This window comes from Trachurus japonicus, chromosome 11, assembly GCF_045865225.1.
Source record: "Trachurus japonicus isolate A0001 chromosome 11, Traja_1.0".
Classification (NCBI taxonomy): domain Eukaryota; kingdom Metazoa; phylum Chordata; class Actinopteri; order Carangiformes; family Carangidae; genus Trachurus; species Trachurus japonicus.
The window spans coordinates 12,623,153-12,645,857 of NC_140917.1; the positions used below are offsets into that span (position 1 = coordinate 12,623,153).

General features: G+C 42.6%; 3 protein-coding genes across 4 annotated transcripts; 2 read left to right on the forward strand and 1 right to left on the reverse strand.

Annotated features, from left to right (window-relative positions):
- Window positions 1-344: 344 nt before the first annotated feature.
- cct3 (chaperonin containing TCP1, subunit 3 (gamma)) lies at window positions 345-9,289 on the forward strand. The gene is made up of 14 exons (XM_085791030.1): window positions 345-419; window positions 1,484-1,545; window positions 1,806-1,856; window positions 2,605-2,667; window positions 2,766-2,862; window positions 3,549-3,666; window positions 4,545-4,731; window positions 4,836-4,985; window positions 6,160-6,292; window positions 6,724-6,805; window positions 7,073-7,253; window positions 7,387-7,632; window positions 8,420-8,551; window positions 9,039-9,289. The coding sequence occupies exons 1-14, from the start codon at window positions 392-394 to the stop codon at window positions 9,129-9,131; spliced, it is 1,623 nt and encodes a 540-aa protein (XP_085647156.1). The 5' UTR covers window positions 345-391; the 3' UTR covers window positions 9,132-9,289.
- Window positions 9,290-9,960: 671 nt separating this feature from the next.
- glmp (glycosylated lysosomal membrane protein) lies at window positions 9,961-17,507 on the forward strand. Its single transcript, XM_085791039.1, has 7 exons — window positions 9,961-10,093; window positions 11,084-11,248; window positions 12,140-12,238; window positions 12,411-12,575; window positions 13,804-14,022; window positions 15,908-16,176; window positions 16,785-17,507. Exons 1-7 carry the CDS (start codon window positions 9,986-9,988, stop codon window positions 16,957-16,959), a joined length of 1,200 nt encoding a protein of 399 aa, XP_085647165.1. The 5' UTR covers window positions 9,961-9,985; the 3' UTR covers window positions 16,960-17,507.
- A 43-nt stretch (window positions 17,508-17,550) lies between these two features.
- On the reverse strand, window positions 17,551-22,310 carry jtb (jumping translocation breakpoint). 2 transcript variants are annotated; one of them, XM_085791057.1, is made up of 6 exons: window positions 22,104-22,310; window positions 20,888-21,162; window positions 20,320-20,360; window positions 20,100-20,185; window positions 19,882-19,961; window positions 17,551-18,545 (listed from the first exon to the last, which is right to left on the reverse strand). In XM_085791057.1, exons 2-6 carry the CDS (start codon window positions 20,974-20,976, stop codon window positions 18,389-18,391), a joined length of 453 nt encoding a protein of 150 aa, XP_085647183.1. In that variant the 5' UTR covers window positions 20,977-21,162; window positions 22,104-22,310; the 3' UTR covers window positions 17,551-18,388. The 2 variants fall into 2 exon arrangements, with proteins under 2 accessions (XP_085647183.1, XP_085647184.1); XM_085791058.1 differs by having other exon boundaries at window positions 22,013-22,291.
- Between the last annotated feature and the right edge of the window lie 395 nt (window positions 22,311-22,705).

A 22,705-nucleotide genomic window follows, 5' to 3' on the forward strand; every position in this document is an offset into this window, starting at 1 on the left:
TAAGCGGCTTTCTTTTGTATTTTATAGCCAATATACAGATAATTATTTATGCCTTTCATTTCATTATAATTCCATCAACATTTCCATTGTACATTACAACAGAAACTATCGGTCTATACATTTTTACACTGTCATTGTCTATAATTATGAACATTTTTGATGAACTGTGGTTGGTTTTTCACCATAAAAGGCTGAGCTTTGTCTCCTCGTGATCCGCTTCAACTGCTTTGAGCTCATTGACTCTATTGGTTAAAACACCTGTCCGTCAAAGTGTTCCTGGCCGCTGATTGGTCGATCTGCCGGCCTCTCCCGCCCCCGCCCGTTGAGCCCTCCTTCTCGTCGATCCTCCCAGAAGCTTCTCGGTGCCTCTGTCCCGGGTCTCGCTGTCAACATGTACGGCCAACAGGTCCTAGTGCTCAGTAAGTGTCTCTAACACCCTCACAATTTAATGTTTTAGAGCTGTAAAGTGTTTTTTAGCGGGACACGGAGCCGTTACCGTCTCCGCTTTGTGGTTGTTTACCGTCGCAGCGGCCCGGTGTAGCACGTGCTGCCCCGCATCGTTACAGCACGCCGACATGCTAAGCTAGGCTATGCTAAGCTAAGCTAAGCTAATGGACGTTTCCTCCGTTACTCAGCATGAACAGACAGTTAGCTCGTTAGCCGCTAGCCTCCTTTGTCGCTTTCGAGCTGTTTGTTCGTTTAACTACGGAACAATGAAAGTTTTCGCGGCGGGTGATGAAGCTAAACTCCGTCACTGTGTCAGCGGCTGCTAATGCCGGCGGCTAACGATGTGGAAGGATTAAGTGATGAAGTGATGATGTTTTGTTTGCATCAGCCACACCCTCACTGATCTGGATTCATTAGCACCAGATAAAAGTTTCAATCTGGACATTTTCATTAGAGAAAAACAAAAATCCTCTGCATATAGTTTGTTACTGGTTTTATTGTTAATGTTGATTTGCACTGAGCGGTTGCTGCAGCAGCAACCAGGGTTAAAACCAAGCAGCTCAGTCACTGTCACACATCTACAGTCCATCAGCAGCAGAACATATCTAATGCTCAGATAATTACCTCTCTATATATATTGACACGTTATTGATATCAGTCCTGCAGATTATATCATACCAGTAATGAAAATGTATCGGTATCTATAGGCAAGGCATGGCAATTTTATTTGTATAGCTCCCGTTTTTAGAAGCAGTTTGTGTCAAGGGGCTTACAGGATCCTCTGCCCTTAGACCCTCACATCGAGTGAGGAAAAACTCCCAAGAAAACCCTTTAAATAGGGAAAAGAAATAGAAGAAACCTCAGGGTGAGCAACAGAGGAGGGATCCCTCACCCAGGACGGGCAGACTTGCTATACATGTTGTATGCAGACAAGAAACAGTTTATCTATAAACCGTTCATGTTCTGATTAGTTTGGGTGTAAATGTTGTGTACTAACATTAACTACCTGTGTGTCTGTTTTTTCCCCCTCTTGCAGACCAGAACGTGAAGAGAGAGTCAGGACGTAAAGTCCAGACTGGAAACATCAATGCTGCAAAGGTAGGTGCACAGATTCTTCATAAACGTCTTCAAATGGAGCTCATTTTCTGCCCAGCCAGTTGGTTGTAGCAGTAATGAGGGGTCAGATACAGCTTCATCTCAGTTGTCCAGGTGGTTAAAGCCAGGAGCTGCAGTTGACTCTGTCAGGAGAAAAAATGAAAATCAGTAGTTTTGCATGAGGCGGGGCCAAGCTGCATGATGAGGTTGTCTAGGTGTGAGACAGGAGCAACGTTTAAACATTCACGCTGTTTGTGTTTCAGACCATCGCAGATGTGATCAGGACCTGCCTCGGCCCACGGGCCATGATGAAGGTGAGAAATCCTGATATTACTGTTTTAATTAACCCTCAGGCCCTTCAGCAATATGCACGTCACTAAGCGACAGTAGCTGCGTTTCCATCACAGGTTTTCACAAAAAATAAAAGCAGTATTTCTGAAATTTCGAAAAAGTACAACTGCTATTTGCAAGTGTTTTCATTGAAGGGTGTTTTGTGAAACAAAGTCTGGTCTCGCGATACTTCACTTTGAGAAAGATGGATGTAAGCGTCCTGCGTTTCCATGGTGATGGAGCAGTGATCTCAGCTGTTGCTGTTATTGATTTTAACAGAAGACGAAGGCAGCGCTTGATTGCCCGAAGTGAATGAGGATTTCACAGATGAACACTGGAAACAAATTCCAGGATGACCGGGGATACGTTCAATGAGCTGTGTTTTGTTCTTGAACCGAAATAAGTGTTTCCATAACTCTTTTGCGATACACTTTTATATCGATACGTCTGAAAAACCACCTCACGAGAGCATACAAATGTTTTAGCGATATTTTAGAGGCTTTTTCGAAATGTAGACATTTCCATTACCAGTTTTTTATTGCGATATTCAGTTTTGGGTTCTAGTGGTAAAGGAAACGCAGCTATTGTGACACAGTCCAGTCTGAAATGACAGTGATGTGTCGTTTTCTAGTGACAGTTTGATCAGAGTCAGTTCAACAGCACAGATAACTCTCAGTGGACAGAGGTTTGGTCTTTTTCTTTATAAAGTAACTCTTTGCTTTGTGTGTGTAGATGTTGCTCGACCCCACCGGAGGAATTGTGATGACTAACGATGGAAACGCCATCCTCAGAGAGGTGAGAGGGGGGGAGGACTTGCCCCGGTCACGGTTTAAAGCATTAACATAACTGTAGCTCCGTACATTACAACAACCTGTGTATCTCCGTGGTAACAGATCCAAGTTCAGCATCCTGCAGCCAAGTCGATGATCGAGATCAGCCGCACTCAGGATGAGGAAGTCGGAGACGGGACCACATCCGTCATCATCCTGGGTGAGAACTGAACCATCAGAGGAGCTGGTTCATTAGTTTCTGGTTCATAACATCCTGTTAATCACAGTGGATTGAACTTTAACCTTCCTCTTGTGTTGGGGGCGGCACCGACCTGTTTTTAGGTTTTTTTTTAATGCATAAAAGTACCATGTAAATGTGTTTATTGCATCAAGGCTTTATGGCTTTGTCAGGAACCTGAATTTAAACAAAAATTAAACATTTTTATCACAAAATGCTCTGGTTAAAATTATGACATGTGTTGTTAGTGTCGGTTTGGACCCGGTTATAACGATAAAAACAACAGTTAGAGTTAAAACTGAAATCATTAGCACATCATTAGCACAAATCTAACCTTTTCATGGTTAAGGAAGCCTAACAACGTAACCAAGAAATGAAAAACAATTGGATAAAAAAGAAAAGTTTTTAGTGTGTTTTACAGTGGATTGAAGACATTGGTCAAAACAGACTGTAACACGAGAGGTTGTAGCAGAAAGCTGACATACGAAGGTTAACATCAGTTTCTTTCGTTGAAATGAGATGATAATACAGAAGTCTTTATCTCAACCTGAGATAAGACCTTGAGCCTCTGGTTGTTTTGAACTGAATCTCTGTCGGCTGCTGTGGGTCAAGTCACAGCCGCTATGCTGTTAACAGCCTCGTCTCTAACTGTGTCTGTGTCTGTTCAGCCGGGGAGATGCTGTCTGTGGCCGAGCAGTTTCTGGAGCAGCAGATGCATCCGACCGTCATCATCAGCGCCTACAGACAAGCCCTGGAGGACATGTTGGAGACTCTGAAGGAGATCAGGTGCGTTTCTCATCTATGATTAGACCCGACTTGGGTTTCACTGGGTTTTAATGAAACTAAAGAAACAGAACTGATAGTGAAATGTTTTTCGCAGCAATATGACAGAGGTTCAGGGGCCACATGCAGCGCAATTTGATCTCAAGTGGGACGGACCAGTATAATAAGAGTATAATGAGAACCCTAAATTTTCCCTTTGTTTTAAGATCCCATATTATACTCTTTTTACTCAATTTCACTCAGCTGTCAGATGTCCAACTAAACTGTATTCGAAATGTGTTGCCCCAAACTGATCCGTGGTCCTGAATGTCGGCTGTCTAAAAGTCGCTCATATGAGCTCTACTGAGAACAAGCTGTTTCTGTGCCTGCACCTTTAAGTAACACGGTTACTGTACATGGCAAAGATTATTACCACTTTATGACTTAAAATTGGTCGGTATTTCATCAATTTAGCTCAGGAGTTTCTTGCTGTGCACTGCAGCCATAGAAATAGACGTGGTAGGCGTTTTATCGCGCTGAGGGGCCGGCCTCACTCCCGTCGTGACATCACCACAGGAGCTGAGTCTGAACAGCCTGTATGAGCACCGGTTTACCAGTCGGTGGGCTGCAGAGTCCATGCAGGACCCGTTTGCTTTCCTCATTCCAGGAGTTGGTCGGCTCAGGGAGGATCAGTTTATGTATGTAGAGACCAGGAAAAATAACAGTTTTTCATAATATGGGACCTTTAAGTGATGATGAAGATGTTTACATAACTCTCCTTTTACAAAACCTGAAATTTCCTGAGAAAAATCTGTGCAGATCCTTTTGTCTCTGTAATTTTCTCTCAATGATTCCCCTCATCATCATCATCGTTGACCTCCCTCCCTCCCTCCCCCCCTCAGCACCCCCGTGGACACGTCGGACCGCTCCATGATGCTGAAGATCGTTCACTCCGCCATCAACACCAAAGCTCTGAGCCGCTGGTCTGAACTGGCCTGCAGCATCGCTCTGGACGCCGTTCGCACCGTGGAGCTGGAGGACAACGGACGCAAAGAGATCGACATCAAGAAGTACGCCAAGGTGGAGAAGGTACGAGGCTTTTCACAGGACGACTGTGACCGGCAGCAGGTGATTCAGATCCCGTCCACGACTCTGCTCAGTCTGTCGATTCAACTACTTTACTTCTGTTCCAGGTCCCAGGAGGCATCATCGAGGACTCGTGTGTCCTGAGAGGAGTGATGGTCAACAAAGACGTGACCCACCCCAGGATGAAACGCATGATCAAAGACCCTCGCATCGTCCTGCTGGACTGTTCTCTGGAGTACAAGAAGGGAGAGAGCCAGGTACCGCACCGACATCTTGTCACATTGACACTTAGGGGCGGCTAAAGTAACGCATCGAGATTCCTAATGGGACGATTCTGAGTCGACGCATATTGGTCGTAATTATCAGACTTTTTTTGTTAAATAATGAAAACGCCGTGTGATGCTTTGTATAATCGAATCGAACCGAATTGCAGACTAATTGAATTCAATTGAAACGTGAGGCCGGTCAGTGTTCCCCCGCCCCCGCCCTTGTGCGATTGCAACATTATTGGGGTGTGTTGTGTTAAGCTTATGGGCTACAATAATAATAATCATCAATGTTTATTTATAAGCCCAGTGGACTGAGACACTCCGTTTTTTTTTGTTTCCTTGTTTTGCTTTTCCACTAGCACTAGTGCGACGCGACGTCCAACACGAGAATCAAACCCGCTAATTTTAAAACCACACCGGCAACAGCGACCACTGATCTGTACTGAGACTGTTGTTATTCTGTCACCTGAGTTAAATGATGCTGTGTGGAAAAACACGCTGTGGTCCGTCATCGAGGTGCAAAGAGTAGATACTGAGCAAGATAGTTACCTGTAGTTTACCTTAGTAGTCGCGAGTTCTCGACCCTGCATTTTTTTGAGGGCGCGGCGGCTAGGATTTAGGAATGGCGGACCGCCACTCTGAATAATGAAAAAGCCATTTGTGGCAACATAGAAACTTGAGGATGTGATGCATCTTGATGCTTTGTATCATCGAATCGAACCGAATCGTAGACTGATGAATCATGAGGCTGGTGACGATGCTCACCACTATTGACACGCTGTCCTCACACCTGTCTCAAAAATCATTCATACCCACTGCAATACAGCTTTTTACATGCACCTTTTACCTACATATTTGTTGTGTTTATACTTGTGTTTGATGTAATTTTAGATATTTCTGTGTTTCTGTGATTTGTGTTTTTGTCATTGCCATGTATTTCCCTCAGCTGCTGCTAATGACATTTTAAATAAAGCAATAAGTTACTCTATCTTACATCTATCTATCTATCTATCTATCTATCTATCTATCTATCTATCTATCTATCTATCTATCTATCTATCTATCTATCTATCTATCTATCTATCTATCTATCTATCTATCTATCTATCTATCTACCTATCTATCTATCTACCTATCTATCTATCTGTTTTACCCCCTGTAGACCGACATAGAGATCAGTAAGGAGGAGGACTTTGCCAGGATCCTGCAGATGGAGGAGGAGTACATCCAGCAGATCTGTGAGGACATCATCCGCATCAAACCAGACCTGGTCTTCACTGAGAAGGGAATCTCAGGTACTGCACAGCACATCTGGATCCGAGCCACAATACAACAGCACTCATGCGTTGAATAATTGGCAACATGTTTAAAATCAGATATAAACTTCATCCTGACGGGTTCACTCACACTAATTTTTATGATGCAGAAACTAAAAACTAAAGAATAAATAATAATGTGTAGATTATAGATAGATCTGTAGTGTAGATTAATCTTCAGTAAAGATTTGTAGCACCTCTGGATCTGTTAATATTTATCTTTCATTTTATATTTAATTGTTTTCTCTTTTTTTTTATGTTATGAATTTCTGTATTATCTTTTTTTTTTTACCACCACAATTCTTTTTTGGCTTCCACCTCTTCCTGCACAATGTTTAGTTTCATTATTTTCATAGTTTTTTATGTGCAAATAAACTAAACGACACCAACAACCGGTTCTGTGTCTCCAGATCTGGCTCAGCACTACCTGGTGAAGGCGAACATCACCGCCATCCGCCGTGTGAGGAAGACTGACAACAACCGCATCGCCAGGTAAACCAGCGGTCCTTTTTTTTTCAAAACTTTATTGAAAAGTTCCAATTACAGTCAGAACATTGACCTTGGATAATACAAAACGAAGTCTGGCATCTCAAACCAAGAAAATAAATAAATATATACGAGACATGAAGTGAATGGTAAAAACCAGCGGTCCAATCAGCGTTCAGTAGGACGTTGTGATGTCACACGGCAGCAACAGCGGCTTCTTGGATCCAGTCCAGATAGTTAGTAATCTCTCTCTCTCTCGTTTCTCTCTCTCAGGGCGTGCGGCGCTCGTATCGTCAGTCGGACCGACGAGCTGCGCGAGGAAGACGTTGGTTTGGGGGCGGGGCTGTTTGAGGTGAAGAAGATCGGCGACGAGTATTTCACCTTCGTCACCGAGTGTAAAGATCCCAAAGCCTGCACCATCCTGCTGAGAGGAGCGAGCAAGGAGATCCTCGCTGTGAGTGGTTGCCGCCGCCGCCGCCATCTTTACCCGCCACGATCTATAAAACCACTGATCCTCGTCAGCGTTGTGACACACGGCGCCGCTCACTGACCCCCTCTCTCTCTCTCTCTCTCTCTCTGATCCCCAGGAGGTAGAGAGGAACCTGCAGGACGCCATGCAGGTGTGTCGTAACGTGCTGCTGGACCCCTTCCTGTTGCCGGGCGGTGGCGCCGCGGAGATGGCGGTGTCGAAGCGTCTGACGGAGCGTTCCCGCGCTCTGACCGGCGTCGAGCAGTGGCCGTACCGCGCTGTGGCGCAGGCCCTGGAGGTCATCCCCCGGACCCTGATCCAGAACTGTGGAGCCTCCACCATCCGAGTGCTCACATCACTGAGGGTAGGCTCAATAAAACTTAATTTAAGAATGAATGAATGAATACTTTATTTCAAACATGTGAATAACATATTACACTCGAAGCACTAGTCGATAAAAACCTTTGTATGTTTGAAAAGGAGTAGGAAGAAGCATCATCTTATTGATTCCTACCCTTTCTCCACATAGTACCTAGTACTTTAGGTTATCTTACTTCCTGTATATCCTGTTTTCTTTTTTGTTTTTTTTTGTTTTTGTTGAGAGTATTAAAAAAAAACACCAACAAACAACAACACCATGACTGCTTGTGTCAAAATAAATACAATAAGTTGACAAGTATGGCAAAAGTGTGAAAACCTTAATGTTTGTCATACCCCTCTTCTTCCCTGTACCTTGTAAATACCGTCTGTTTGTACCGCTGTTTGAAGTTGCTCATGGTTGGACATTGTCTGAGCTCCTCCGCTAGTCTGCTCCACAGTTTCACTCCACATATTGAAATGCAAAATGTTTTTAAAGTTGTGCGTGCATACAGATGTTTTAGATTCAGTTCCCCCCTCAGATTATATCCCCCTTCTCCCAGAAAAAAACATGCTTGAATATTTACTGGTAGTATGTTATTTGTTGCCCTGTACATGATTTGTGTGTGTACCAGATCAGTGAGTTTCAGTATTTTTGATTTTGAGAATAAGGGGTTTGTGTGTTCTCTGTAACCACTGTTATTTATAATCTCTAATCTGAGTTTTCAAGTACAAAACTTTATTTATAATGTCACAAACTATTTCATCCTTTGTCTCTTTGTCTCTGCCTTCAGGCGAAACACACTCAGGACAACAGCGTGTGTTGGGGTGTGGACGGAGAGACTGGCGTTTTGTCCGACATGACGTCCATGGGAATCTGGGAGCCGCTCGCCGTTAAAGCTCAGACCTACAAGACCGCTGTCGAGGTGAGGACGTAAAACCTGATACTAGCCAAAATGATCGGAATGAAATAGGAATAAACTCCGATCCGAATAAAACTGCGTCATGTAAACACGTCGATAAGAAAATTTTAATCGGAACAGGCTCATTCGGAAAAAGAAATTTTTCCGAACAATTTGACAGCATGTGTTTACAGAAAGAAAATCGGTAACCCTTTAATTTACAGGCCGCTAATTATGTGATAATGTCAAGAAATAACAATTAATTGCGTAGTAAAGTCAGCCTAAAAGTAATGGTCATTTCATAGTAATATCATGTTTTTCATAAAGATCAAAATTTTTGGGGAAAGACCAGAATTTTTCTCCACCAACTCGTTGCAAATGTCAATTACAATCAATTATTTCTGAGCTATTTCTACGTAATCAATCGTTATTTCTCGACATAACTATGAACTTGACCGTTATTTCTATCGATGCTCATCACCACTGACGATGCTGGACTTGTGTTTTTCAGACGGCCATCTTGTTGCTGCGCATCGATGACATCGTCTCTGGTCACAAGAAGAAAGACAAAGACGAGCAGATGGGAGGACAAGGAGCCGAGTAGATCCACGTCGATCCAGATCAACATCAGAGTCACTCCGACAGTCTGAGTGTGTGTGTGTTTCTCTATGTTTGTTTGTGTGTATGCATGTGTGTGTGTGGGGACCATACGACTCACTGAAACTTAATAAATCCGTCAATAAAGTCAAAGTTAGAAACATGTTTCTGGCCTGTTCTCATTCTTCCTCATGTTTCTGACATCTCATCTTTGTTGAAGCTGCAGCTGAAGTTGTCTTCATACATGTCTTTATGTTTTTTAAGTATTTTTTGGGGCCTTTTTGTCCTTAATCGATAGTAGAGTTGTGAAAGACAGGAAATGGGGAGCCAGAGAGAGGGGGATGGGCATGCCCCAATGGCTGCAGCTTAATTCATTTAAACTGTTCTGATTACTTATTAAATACAGAAAACGACACAATAAAACCCATGAACATGTAACATGTAAAAACATGAAATAAATGCTGTTATTATTTGTATGAGGGGAATAGTTGGCTACAATGGTTTCATTTTAAATTTACTTTGAGCAAAGTTATTGGTTTTACAGAAATTAATGTTGGGAAAATGGCATTTACATTTAAAAACGAGGATTTATTGAAATACCTGTTGCTGCGATGAACAGTTATAGTTGTATGATCATTATAAAACATTTACATTATTTATCCAGCTTTTATAAAATTAACTGTTGATAGTGGACACATTATTGCGGTCAGATTTGTTTATAAAAATATCAACAAAAAGTTAGTTTTTACCACATGAGTCTTTAGAAACGGGGCCGTGTTTGGCGGTGGGCGGGGCCTCCGCGGTCAGCTGACATATGAAGGAAGTGGTCACGTGACCCGCGGCTCCGCAGCAACAACAAAGATGGCGGCCGCGGTGAGATGTTGTGGAGTCGGTTCGGTGATTTTTCTCTTTTCTGTTTTTAGCTCGTGTCTCGCCTGGTTCGGCGGAGGAGAAACTTTCAAACGACAGGTGAGGAAAAAGCAAATATTCAAAGTAAAACCCGGAAGTGTCGGAAAACATCGAGGTAGAGACGCGGAAGGAGAGAGAGAGCAGAGGAAGTGAAAGTGTTGTTGTACAGTTCCGATGAACATCAACCTCCAAAAGTCTCTTTTTAATGCTGTAAAAATACATTTTGACCTTAAAGTCGGGTGTTAAACTGTTGAGGCTTCCCGCTTGTGGTTAATGCAGATTATTTAACACAGAAAATGTTTCATGTAGTTTAATTTGCCACTTTAATTACACAGAGAAATATTTGACTTTTTTTTTATATTTAAACCAAAGAGGAAATTCCTGAGGTTTTTTTTAAACCAAAGAGAATATTTCTGAGATTTTTCATGTTAAACCTGTTAAAAACGGAAAGAAGTATTGATTTTCATTTTGTTTACCTCTGATAAAATGTTAGAAACAATAGATCACTAACATGTCATTAAAAGTCAAGGTAAACTAATGAAGTAGTGAACCAGTGTAAGACACAGAGAGTTAATATGACACAGAAAAACATCTAGTTTCAATTGATGTTCACCTTGAAGTATTTATTTATTTATTAGTTTATTCCATAGGGACAGTGCACCACTAATCAACAGAGTTAAAAGAAAAACTGTAAGTGGGCCAGAGTTAGCCAACAAGGCTTGTTTTCGTCCGTTGTCCCTGGTCAGATGTTAAAGGCAACCTAAAAGCCAAAAAAAAGGGCAACAAGTAGGTTGTTAACTTTTAGATTTATTCTGGAAGTGAAAGGTTGAAGCTTCTGCTTTAATTTACCATAAAGGAGGGAGACCATCATTTTGCAAGAAAGAGTTTATTTAAAGAGAAATGTTTTAATGTGACTCCACAAAGTTAGAGAAAATGAGTAGAACCTCTTTAGTAAAATGAGCCATTGATCAATCAGTCATAGTTGGCCTTTGATCAGTAATGATTGATTGATGATGATGTGACCTCAGTTCTTCTTCCTCCCTCCTTCAGGTGTCAGTGCAGCTGAACCCCGGTGCGCCTGAGCTCCCGCCTGGTGGCGACCTGCTGCACCTGCGAGCTGTGGGAGACAACGACACTCTGCACTACTTGTACTGCACCGTGGGAGCGCCGACCGTGCTGCTCGTCCACACCAACTCTACCTCGTCTACTCTGGAGGTAAAAAACAAACAAACTTGAAACCACAGAGTCACACGTGCTGCTGCGGCACATTCACATGTTTTCTTAGAGGGATAATTCAACATTTTGGCAAACTGGCCCAGTGCCATGATACTCCCTATAGTCAAATTCACCAATACACAATCCAACAACTCCAAAACGCTCTGGTGGACAAGTTGTGACCTGCACATTCACCACGCTATGAGATAATAACAGAACTTTACGAGACGGAGTTGTTTTAGAGGGAAATGCAGAGACTGCTTGCTGAAAAACTGCATCTGAAGGCAACGCGCATCAGCGGTTTTGCATGAATTTACCTCGAAAACAACTCTGTCTCGTAACGTTCTGTTATTATCTCATAGCGTGGTGAATGTGCAGGTCACAACTTGTCCACCAGAGCGTTTTGGAGTTGTTGGATTGTGTATTTGATAAGTTTGATGAGGGAAACCAAGAAAAAAACAAAAAAACACAGCTGCACAGGTTCGTACTGTGGTGTGCTTTATGAAATTATGTGGGCCTACTTGAATGTGTGATGTGTGAAGTACAGTTACTGCCGTAGGCTATTTTATATATATTTTTTTTTTATCCTTGAAATGTTTTTTACTGTGTCATTGTGTTCTGTTTTGTGAGACATGTCTATGGTGAAACCAAAGAGGAATTTTCACTCTGTGGATAATAAAGTTTTTGAAATTGAAATTGAAAATTCCATTAGCCTCCGTAGCGTAGCTCTGAGCAGCTCACGGCTCTGCTCCGCCGTTCTAAAAATAGCTTGCATCGACAATTAAAGGTAACAAACCTACTGCTAAAAACTATCGGGATTATGGCAATGGGCCAATTTGCCAAAATGTTGAACTATCCCTTTAATATTCTGCTTTGTTTTCTATCTTTAAGGTCGATTGGACGCCGTTTTTGGCTCGTAACACCAGCGGCAGTGTGAGGGTGGAGCCAGAGAGCAGCATCCAGTACAGCTCCGCCATCGTCTTTCGCAGGGTCAGAAACATCCACCTTAACATCTCGTCTGTCCACCTTAAATCTGCAGAGAACCAGAAATAGTTTGTTAAAGAATATTATCAATACACTTTTGCTCTGTTTTTAAATTCTTTGATGTACAGAGAGAAAAATAAAATCTGGATCTCTAATGTTTTCATTCTTTCTCCCTCAGCTTTGGGAGTACGACGACGTCAACGACACGGCCGATCCGACCTCTGACCTCCTCCCTCCGTACGAGCTGCAGGACTTCACCTGGTCTCGTCTCAACCTGTCGGGTCCCGTCTCTCTGCTCTGCGGATCGGCCGCCGGCGCCACCAAGGAGTCGTTCTGCCTTCAGGTCGGACATCCACATATAGGCTACATACGAACAGCTGAGCTTACCGTCGTCACGGCGACACCAGGGTCACATGACCTTTAACGTCCGACATGTGAACCTGTGGGGTTTATTGTTATTTTAATCTAATGTTAACTTTGTGCAAAAATATGATTTAACACAAATATTTAGTTTGTTTCTGACATTTTGTTAAAGGTGATGACATCATCGTCGCTGTCTCGTGTTTTGGTCGGGGTTGTATTGATGTGAATGAACTGAGCTGTTAAAGGACAATTCCAGGCGAATTCAACTCAGGGGTGTATTTTCATATCATTTTAGGTCTAAAAGAATGAATCTAAAGATTTTCAGTTTAATCGCTCCTGTTTTGCGGTAGTTGCGTCTGTCCCTGCGTCGCCACGGCAGCAATGAATGGGAGTGGATGTAAGTTCCGCTGTTTAGGCTGTTTCCAGCCCTCAAAGCCACATTTTTTTTCCACAGACAGCATCAGATGGCTACTCAAACATGCACCGAGAAGTTTATTTACTTCAAGCAAGCCGGCATGTTTTGTAAAAGTCGATCTAATTCAAAGTCTCCCGGAGTCTCGCGCGAGCCCGAAGTTGCAGTGCTGGTGTATTCAGGCGCAGTAGGAGCTACCGCTTGTGTCATAAACACAGGAATATCAACTCTTTACTTGCTTCAAGTGTACATTTTTTTCCACAGACAGCGTCAGGTGGCTACTCAAAGATGCGCCGAGAAGTTTTTTTTACTTGAAGCAAGTAAAGAGTTGATATTCCTGTGTTTATGACACAAACGGTAGCTTTTCCCACTGCACCTGAACACACCGCGCACGGCAACTGGGTCTCGCGCGAGACTCCGGGAGACTTTGAATTAGATCTAGTTTTACAAACATGTCGGCTTGCTTGAAGTAAATAAACTTGTCGGTGCGTGTTTGAGTCTCCATCTGACGCTGTCTGTGGAAAAAAATTGCGGCTTTGAGGGCTGTCAACAGCCTAAACAGCGGAACTTACATCCACTCCCATTCATTGCTGCCGTGGCGATGCGGGGACAGACGCAACTACCGCTAAACAGGAGCAATTAAACTGAAAATCTTCAGATTCCTTCTTTTAGACCTAAAATGATATGAACATACACCCCCGAGTTGAATTCGCCTGGAATTGTCCTTTAACCACATGATCAATAAGACAAATCGTTTATAGATTCTTTCAGCTCTGTGTTTTTTTTTTCTCCACAGTTGTCCGTGTTTGATTCGGAGGGCCGTGATCAGTCCTGGCCCCGCCTCATACACACGGCCAACTCCTCCCAGGTGAAGGTGTGGATCGACGGTTTGTTGCCGCGGGCGAATCATTCGAGGTTCATGTTGGAGCTGGAGGCGGTGGGCGGGGCTAATCCTCTGAGCAGAGTGGACGTCCTTCAATCCATCGATGACGAGTATACGCCGTCGATATTCAAGGTAATGAATACTTCCACACAAGGGGTTTAAACCAGCACTAAGTAACTTTTCAACCTTCATAAAATATTTTCATAACTTTTGTGATGATACATCGACTTACAACAAGTTGAATGACACCTCTGTCGTGGCCTGAGGGGGTCTGTATCTCTTTCTCTGGCACTAAGCAGCTTTGAGGAGCATGGTAGGAACCCTGCTCTCACTTAAAGACCCACTCCCGTGAAAATCGTGTTTTCTGAGCTTTTCACATGTTCCTGTGGCATTTTTCTTGTGTTAGAGCACTTATCAGCAGAGAAGGAAGTGCAAAATTGCATTTCAGAGTTTTTCTGCCTTCAAACTGCTGTGAACCAATGGCAGACGCGAACTGGCAGTTTCAGGAAGACTGGAGTTGAGGGTGTCACAGCTCCAGGGGAGGGCACTAGTGCTACAAGCTCCCGCCCCGCTCTGCATCTGGCTCAGAGGTGAAAGCCTTCACAGCTCGGTGTAGCTGTCGAGGTATAACAGGTATAGCTCACCTGGTAGAGCAGCTTGCACTGTGAGCAAGGACTATGTTCCAGTCTGGGATCGAATCCCAGTGTGGAGTTTTACGCTAAACGCGCTGAATCTGTAATTATACAATGTCCAGCTGTCAGCAAGCGGGGGGGTGGGGTGCGAGGAGGTGGCTGGGCGGGTGCAGAGCAGCGCAGTCTCCGCCCACCCCCCAGAGGTACATTGCTAATGTGCATGGCTAATGAGCTGGTTTTAAAATGGCCGAAAAGGGTCGCGGGAGTGGGACTTTAAGTTTCACTTTCACTTTTGCGAGTCACAACAAGGAGGGAACAGGCAAAACGGCACTTTAGCAATGGATTATGTTTGTGTTTTCACTTTGAAATGATCCACTGGAAACAGAAACTTAGTTTTGATGTCTTCTGTTAATTTTAATGCAGGATATTTACAGGGCTTCACGCTAGTGTTCATGGGAAATGGAGTCTTCCTTCAGGCAAAACACTACCGCTTTGGTCCACAGGCGCCGCCAAACTCAACCAAAACTGAAAGTTCTTTAGTACTGCTTTAATAGGGCTGGGTTTAAAGGGATAGTTCAACATTTTGGCAAATTGGCCCATTGCCATAATCACTATAGTTTTAGCAGTAGGTTTGTTACCTTTAATTGTCGGTGCAAGCTATTTTTAGAACGGCGGAGCAGAGCCGTGAGCTGCTCAGAGCTACGCTACGGAGGCTAATGGGATTTCTTGGTTTCCTTCATCAAACTCATCAAATACACAATCCAACAACTCCACAACGCTCTGGTGGACAAGTTGTGACCTGCACATTCACCACGCTATGAGATAATAACGGGACATTACGAGATGGAGTTGTTTTAGAGAAAAATTCATGCAAAACCGCTGATGCGCGTTCCCGTCGGGGGCAGTTTTTCAGCAAGCAGTCTCTGCAGTTACCTCGAAAACAACTCTGTCTCGTAACGTTCTGTTATGATCTCATAGCGTGGTGAATAAAAAACAGCTTGCACCGACAATTAAAGGTAACGAACCTACTCCTAAAACTATAGGGATTATGGCAATGGGCCAATTTGCCAAAATGTTTAACTATCCCTTTAAAAAAATTGACTTTGCGATTCATATTGATCTTCATTTGAAAGATAAAATTCTTTGATCGATCTTTTAGCCCTAGTGTTTAATGTGGTTGATCAATTGATGGTTGGTCCAGTCACGCCTGAACACATCACTTGGACTCTGAAAGACAAGCGGGGACGTGTTTGATGTTTAGCTGCACTGATCAGTCGGTTTACTGGGGAAAAACATCAGCAGATTGATTGTTAATAAATGAATAAATGTTGCAGATCACCAGATGTTTAAAGATAATGAACCTCTCTGACCCTTTGACGTCTCAGGTGTCTCAGTGGGTTTCGTCGGTGAACGGCAGCTCTGACGTTCTGGGTTACGTCCAGTGGAAGCCGGTGGCGTACCGTCGGCCTCGCCCCGTCACGGAGGACGCCACGCCGTGCCGCCACTCCGACCCCCGGCCTCAGAGCAACGAGACGATGGCGGCGGCATCCGGTCTGGTCCGGGGCTTCTACTCTGATCCAGAGGGTTACGGACTCAACGTGAGCTTCGGCCTCGCAGGGGAACCGTTCTACGACAGCACTCGCTTCCTCAGCTGGTCAGTGGTCTTGTTCATATATTGATTATTTCTTTTTCTTTTTTTGAAGTCTGTTTATTGGCATTTTTTAGTTGAACACATATACAAATTACAAATTCAGTAAATCCTCTCTCTCCCACCCCATGATCCCATATCCTCAGAGGTCCTTGAGAAGGTTCAAGGGGGTCCCCAACCTTTCTTTCTTTCTCTTACCACTATTTTCCACAAATATTACATTTTTTTGCAGAAATTTCTCTAAATTTTTCCAAAACTTGACACCGTTGGCCCTAATTTGAACGTAAATTGGCTAAAAAAAAGTAACGTTATTCAATAATTTGTGTCGGTTTAGGGGTCCGTCCTTGGTGTAAAAAAGTTTGACAACCACTGCTCTGAAGGAGAAGAAAATACAGAAGAGAAAGTATTGTGATAAAGAAGAAATAGAACAAGGTAGAATAACTGAATAAAACGATAATAGTAATAATAATGAATAAAATAAATAAATGAATAAACAAAACAGCTGTGGTTTAAGTTACCAGCCTTCACCTAAATATGCAGAAATATACTTCATATTGATTGTTTCTGATCGGTGTCGTTAACCTGTAGATTAACTGTCACTTCCTGTCCTTCAGGACGGTGCTGGTCGGCGTCGGCTCTCCTCCCGTCGACTCCTTCTCTCCGCTGGTTATCGCCATCATGGCGGTCGGTATGGGAACGCCCATCGTCCTCCTGCTGCTGGGCGGACTCTGTGTCTGCGCACGCAAGCGGGCGGCGGACTCGTCGACGGCCTACGAGCCGATCAACTGACAGCTTCATCTCAGCCAATGAGACGACAGAGACTGTTTCGAGCTCGAGCTCTCTGAAGTGACAGATGATGTCATTAACCCGAAGACCCGCCTCTTGCAGTGGTCGGCCAATCGGGACTGAGGGTATTTTTTAAGGTTTTTATTATTTTTATTTTGTTAATGGTGAAGAAAAGTTTGTATATGTTGAAGCTGATTTTTATTGTTTTAGATTTCTTATCTTCACTTTTGATTTTTAAACCCCTGGATACACTTTAACTTTAAAAAATCAGCTGGTTTTTTTTTTTAATTGGAGGAATTGAAGGAAAATATAATTTAAACACACAGAACACAAGGTTTTTCTTCCATAGTCATATTTCATGTTTAAACTCATTAAACAAACCAACAGAGTGTAAAGTGTGCTGTGTGTCTGTACCTCCAGTTTGTTTTCATATTGATGTGTGTGAAAATGTAACTTAAAATGTATAAATGATTAACAATCCAGGTTTTTGCTGATTCAACCAAAGTCTGTATAAATACAAAAAAGTTTTAATTAAAGTTTTGTGTCCTGAGGTTTCATGTTTGGTCCCTTTTTAAAAACAGACTGTGGCTCAGATTCATCAGTTTCCTCTTCCAATTTATTTCCTCTAAAACTTCACAGAAAAACAAAACCAAACTTATTTACAGTTGAACCCTAAAATGAGAAAAATCCCAACAAAAAAAAAAAACCAAATCCACCTGTTGCTTAAAAACACAGCAGCTCAACGGTGAAGAAAGCTTCACATCGTCTTCATCGGCTCCTCCACTGAACTGCTGAGCTCGTCAGATTTGTTCCAACCAATCGGACGCTCTGGTGACGATGACGACGTCTCCGCTGCCGTCATTTGTTGTCCGGTCTGAAACGCTGAGGCAGGGACCAATCAGAGTCCAGCAATCGGTGAAGTCGCCCAATCAGGTGAAGGACGGGGTTCAAAAATGAAACACTGTGGGAGGAGTTTAACTGAGAACGAGGAACACTGACTGAGGTCCGGTTTTAATGTTTCCTTCTGTTCCTTCATCTCAAAAACTAATTTAATTTTTAAAAAATTATCAATTTTAAAAGGTTAAATTCTCCATCAAGATTTACTGACCAGGAGATTAAATTTGGTATTTGACCTGTGTTGAGATCTTGGAATGAAATGTAAAAACTCTTGATGGACAATTTGACATTTGAATAATTTTAATGACAATTTCATTATTGATGAAGGAAAGGAAACAGGAGTTCAAATGGCTCAGACTTTACACCGCTGCTGGTTTTTGCTCTGCCTTCAACAAAGTGTCCAGTTTCCTGCAGCTTTCTTTAGTCCCGATCCCTGATCCATCCCAGTCTGTATTCAGTCCAAACTCTGAATCTGGATCAGTTGAAACTCCACTTCTTGGTAAAATAACGCTGCAGGATAAAACTCTCTGGTTCCCTAGATGGACTCGATCTGTCTGCGGACCTTCTCGGAGGCGAGGCGGTCGAGCCAGCGCTGACGGACGACCACCAGGATGGCAAAGACAACCGTCATCCCCAACATGGCCGCCTCAAACTTCCAGAAGAGATGCTCCTCCATCACTGCAGAGCGGCAGCTGTGTGGGGGAAGAGGAAGGGGGCACATAATGAGGGCTGGGCAATCAATACACTTCCAATAGGACCACTGTATGACATTTAAAGAGGAACTATGCAGGATTTTTGGCTGAACTATGCTACTTTTTTCTTTTTTTACCCGTAATCTCTTGTTTATGACAGATAAGGCTACACAAAGATACATGTTGTAACATCATATATGATATATAACGTTATCCACCGCTCAATGGATTGATTTCTTGCCAGCTTCATTGTAAACAAATGCACATGGCCGAAGGGAGGGTTAGCAAATCAGCGGAAAAGCGACCAAACCTTTAAAAGCACTATAAGGTTCAATGATAAGTAAATTTAACTTCTTATTCACAAATGAAAGGTAACACTTTATAATAAGTACACACTTTTAAGTATTAGTTAAGCATTAATAAATACTGAATTCTTCATTTATAACGCATGAATACTCATTAGTATGTAGTTAATAAATACAGTCAGTGCTAATCAATGATGAGTAAAACATTTCTAACTGTGTTTATAAACTACATACTAATGAATATTCATGTGTTATAATGATTAATTCAGTATTTAAATCTTAACTAATGCTTCATAGTGTGTACTTATTATGAAGTGTTACCACATGAAAATATGAGAATTAATAGTTTCAAACATGACGTTTACATCCCAAACCCGTGTATCTCCTGGGCCTGTCCAGATCTGGGTCAGGTCATTTTAAATCAGGATTTATATTAGAAAAGTTGAAACAATTAGAAAACATGAACATTGAGCTGCTAACCATGTACTGATGTCGTGGAGAAAAATAGTCGAGCATGAAATGAGATAATAAAAGATGTTGAGGGATGGTGACGTCTGATTCGTTCATATTCAGCGAATCAGAAATGGAGACTTTTATGTTAAATGTTTGAACAACTTATAAAATTGCTTCCTCCTCCTCTTTTATGTCCACTCATTTGACTATTAAAGGGGAATTGCCATTTTTTTTTACATTCTGGACCTTATTTCTAGCATAAAATACGATCATTTACTCACCCAGATAACTTTGGTGTCGTTACAAGTCGTTCCGACGGAATTAGATCGCATCATATGGATACACGCGGCTCTCGGCTGGAGCTAATTTCGTCGGAACAACTTGTAATGACACCAAAGTTATCTGGGTGAGTAAATGATCGTATTTTATGCTAGAAATAAGGTCCAGAATGTAAAAAAAAACGGCAATTCCCCTTTAAGTGTGAACAGAATAATTTTCCTCCAGTGTGTTTTTCCTTCTTCCTCTCAACCACGATGTTGATCATGGGACTCATGGCGGTCTCAGTGCAACAGTCTCACCTCTTGTACTCGTCTTTGTTGGATTTGGTGCAGTTGACTCCCTCCACGTATCCCGTCAGTTCACAGGCCGACCACGACTTCTGAAACAAGAAAAAACACACAGCTACAGATCCATAAACACACAAATCGTTTGTTTCTAAACAAAGTCAAAGAACTTTATTATCGGAAAAGGACGCTCTGACATTTGAGTCATTGTCAAAACACAACTGAGCACTTACAGACTGGAAGGCCGTGCACTGTGAACACGATGTCGTCACTATAAACTCCTCCAGCAGCCAGCAGGGGGTCGACGCCGGCTTCGCTGCTGCAGAAGAAGGAGAGAGGTCAGAGGTCGGACGGAGAGAAGCAGCTTTCATTTCTCTCATGGCCATCCTGATAGACTGAGACTAGACAACCATTTCAGACATGTTTTATTTTAATTTGAACGAACTGTAGTACCTGTAGTTTTCACGTCGCTCAGCAGCGCTGCACCAAAGACTCTGAAACACAACAAAACAATAAAGAACATTACACAGGATTGTGGTCCTCCTGGATTGAGATAGTTTAAGGTTTCTGTCAGTGTCTTTATTATGTTCTTTTGGCTCTGTGTTTGGTCTCCTCCACCTCCTGAGAGAAAACAGTCCTGTACTGAGTTTGCCTGGGGCGCGTGAATGTTAGAGCGCAATACAGGACTGTTTAGGCTGTAAAAATTTCCTAAATGACGTTGTTTCAAGTAAACTCTGGACTATATCCCTTCAGGACACTTGGATTGCAGTGGACAAGCAGTAAGGAGGAATATTACAAGGTTTTTGTGTAGTTTTATGAACGTTCTTGTGTCGGGCCCTATTGACTCCCATATAAGGATTTCATTGGACCCTCCCGGGTCTCCAGATGCACTTTGAGGAATAAAAAACTACTCCGGAGTATTCATCAGCATGAGGGTCCTTTAAATGTTGCACTGTGTTGACCAGCTAATCTCTAAACTGTGAAATCTAGAGTGACCTCTGACCTCTGTGTAAACACTCACCTAAGCGAGACGAGGCCCCAGAACAGAGCGTGAAAGACGAGGACGCGAGGCCGACAGCACGCCACAGGGATCCGACAGTCACTCTCCATCAGCCTGCTCCTCCACCAGGACGACACCGCAGCCACCCTGACGACCTGATACCCGCTCCCGACTGGTTCTGTCCGCCCGTTTGCTGTCTGTCTGTCTGTCTGTCTCACTGCTGGTTTCCTCCGTCAGTCGCTTTACATAGTGAATGAACTTTACCGACTTGCTTTAAGACTCCTGGCTGCTGACACCTGGAGAGATAAAACAGAGCAGATCAACCATTCAATCAGAATCAAGTCTGTGAACATTTACATTTGGAGCAACGGCTGTTTTCGTTACTTCTTAATCTGTTTAGCATTTTCTAAGATTACTCATTTAAACTTGTCAAAGTTTTTGAGCTGTTCTCTAAGGTCTGGTTTGGTTTGGCCATCAGCCCGCAGACATGAATGCAAGTAAAGAAAAAGGCAACAACAACAACAACAGTCTCATATTTTGTCTTCAAAAATAATTACACTTTCTTGAGACTGATTTATCGTTTAAGGACAGATAACCTTGTACCTCACATAAATATTATCTTAGACTTAGACTTGGAGACACTTTATTGATCCCAAAGGAAAAGAAAATGAAGATGTATTTAATAAACTTAAGAATAACTTCAAGTTCTGTTATAAGCAGATAATAAACTGCATTTTCATTTCATTTATTGGATGTCCCTTAGCATAGCTATTCTTCCTAGAATTAATACAAATCACAACATATACATACAATCATTGACGCAGACAGAAACACAACACACATGATCACCAACACCTGAACACTACAGATTAAGAATCCACAATTATATGCGAGGGGGGAAACAATATAGCAAAACATACAAACAAATACCAGAATAACAATAACGTTATCACAGGGGCCATTTCTCTGTTTGTGTCCAAACTCACAACAAAGATCCGCCGGGTTAGCAGCAGGTTAGCCCACAGGCTAATTTAGTTAATAATTTAACTCAGCTATTATTACTTGTTAGTCTGAGTGACGATGCGAGGAACCGAATATGTTCAGTATGAAAAAAACAACTTTAAACAAACCAGTCAGTCACACAACACAACAGTCCAGATGTTTTGCCTGCTAATGCTAACGGTTAGCCTGCTAGCATGCTAACGTTAGCCACTTAGCTCCGGGGACGAACACTCACGTTAATCCGTTGAAACCGACGTCATTTGACCAACAGAGTGGGAACCGGGGAGGAAAGAACCAACCGCTGAAAACCGGCGGAGAGACCCGGTCTAGTACTTATATCCACCGGAGAAACGGAGACCGAGACCTGGTCAGACCACCGACTGTTACCGACTCTGTTTTCTGTCCGCGGCCTTTAACCGAGACGTGACGTCAAACAACACACGTACACTTCCGGTATAATTACTTCAAAATAAAAAGCATCAAATAAAATCGCGTCTCTAAATCGGACCACAAATGCTGTGTATTATAAAATTTAAAAGATATTTCCAAGAGTCATTGGATACATACTGTATATAAATGTACAGTTGTATTGGCCCACATAAATAAACAAAACAATGCAACAGTGTTTAGCCTGTATCGGCCTACACTAGATCTAATGTAACTAACCAAATAATGTAAGTACCGTAATTTAGTAATAGTAATACTGTCTTACGTCTCTGATGGGTTGACTAGTCTGCTGGGTTTCTTTGCAAGCCGCTGTATGAAAATATAATAAAAATGCAATAAAGTAACTTTACTTTGAAGTGCATAAGCCTCACTTCCTCTCGTCAGTTTTGG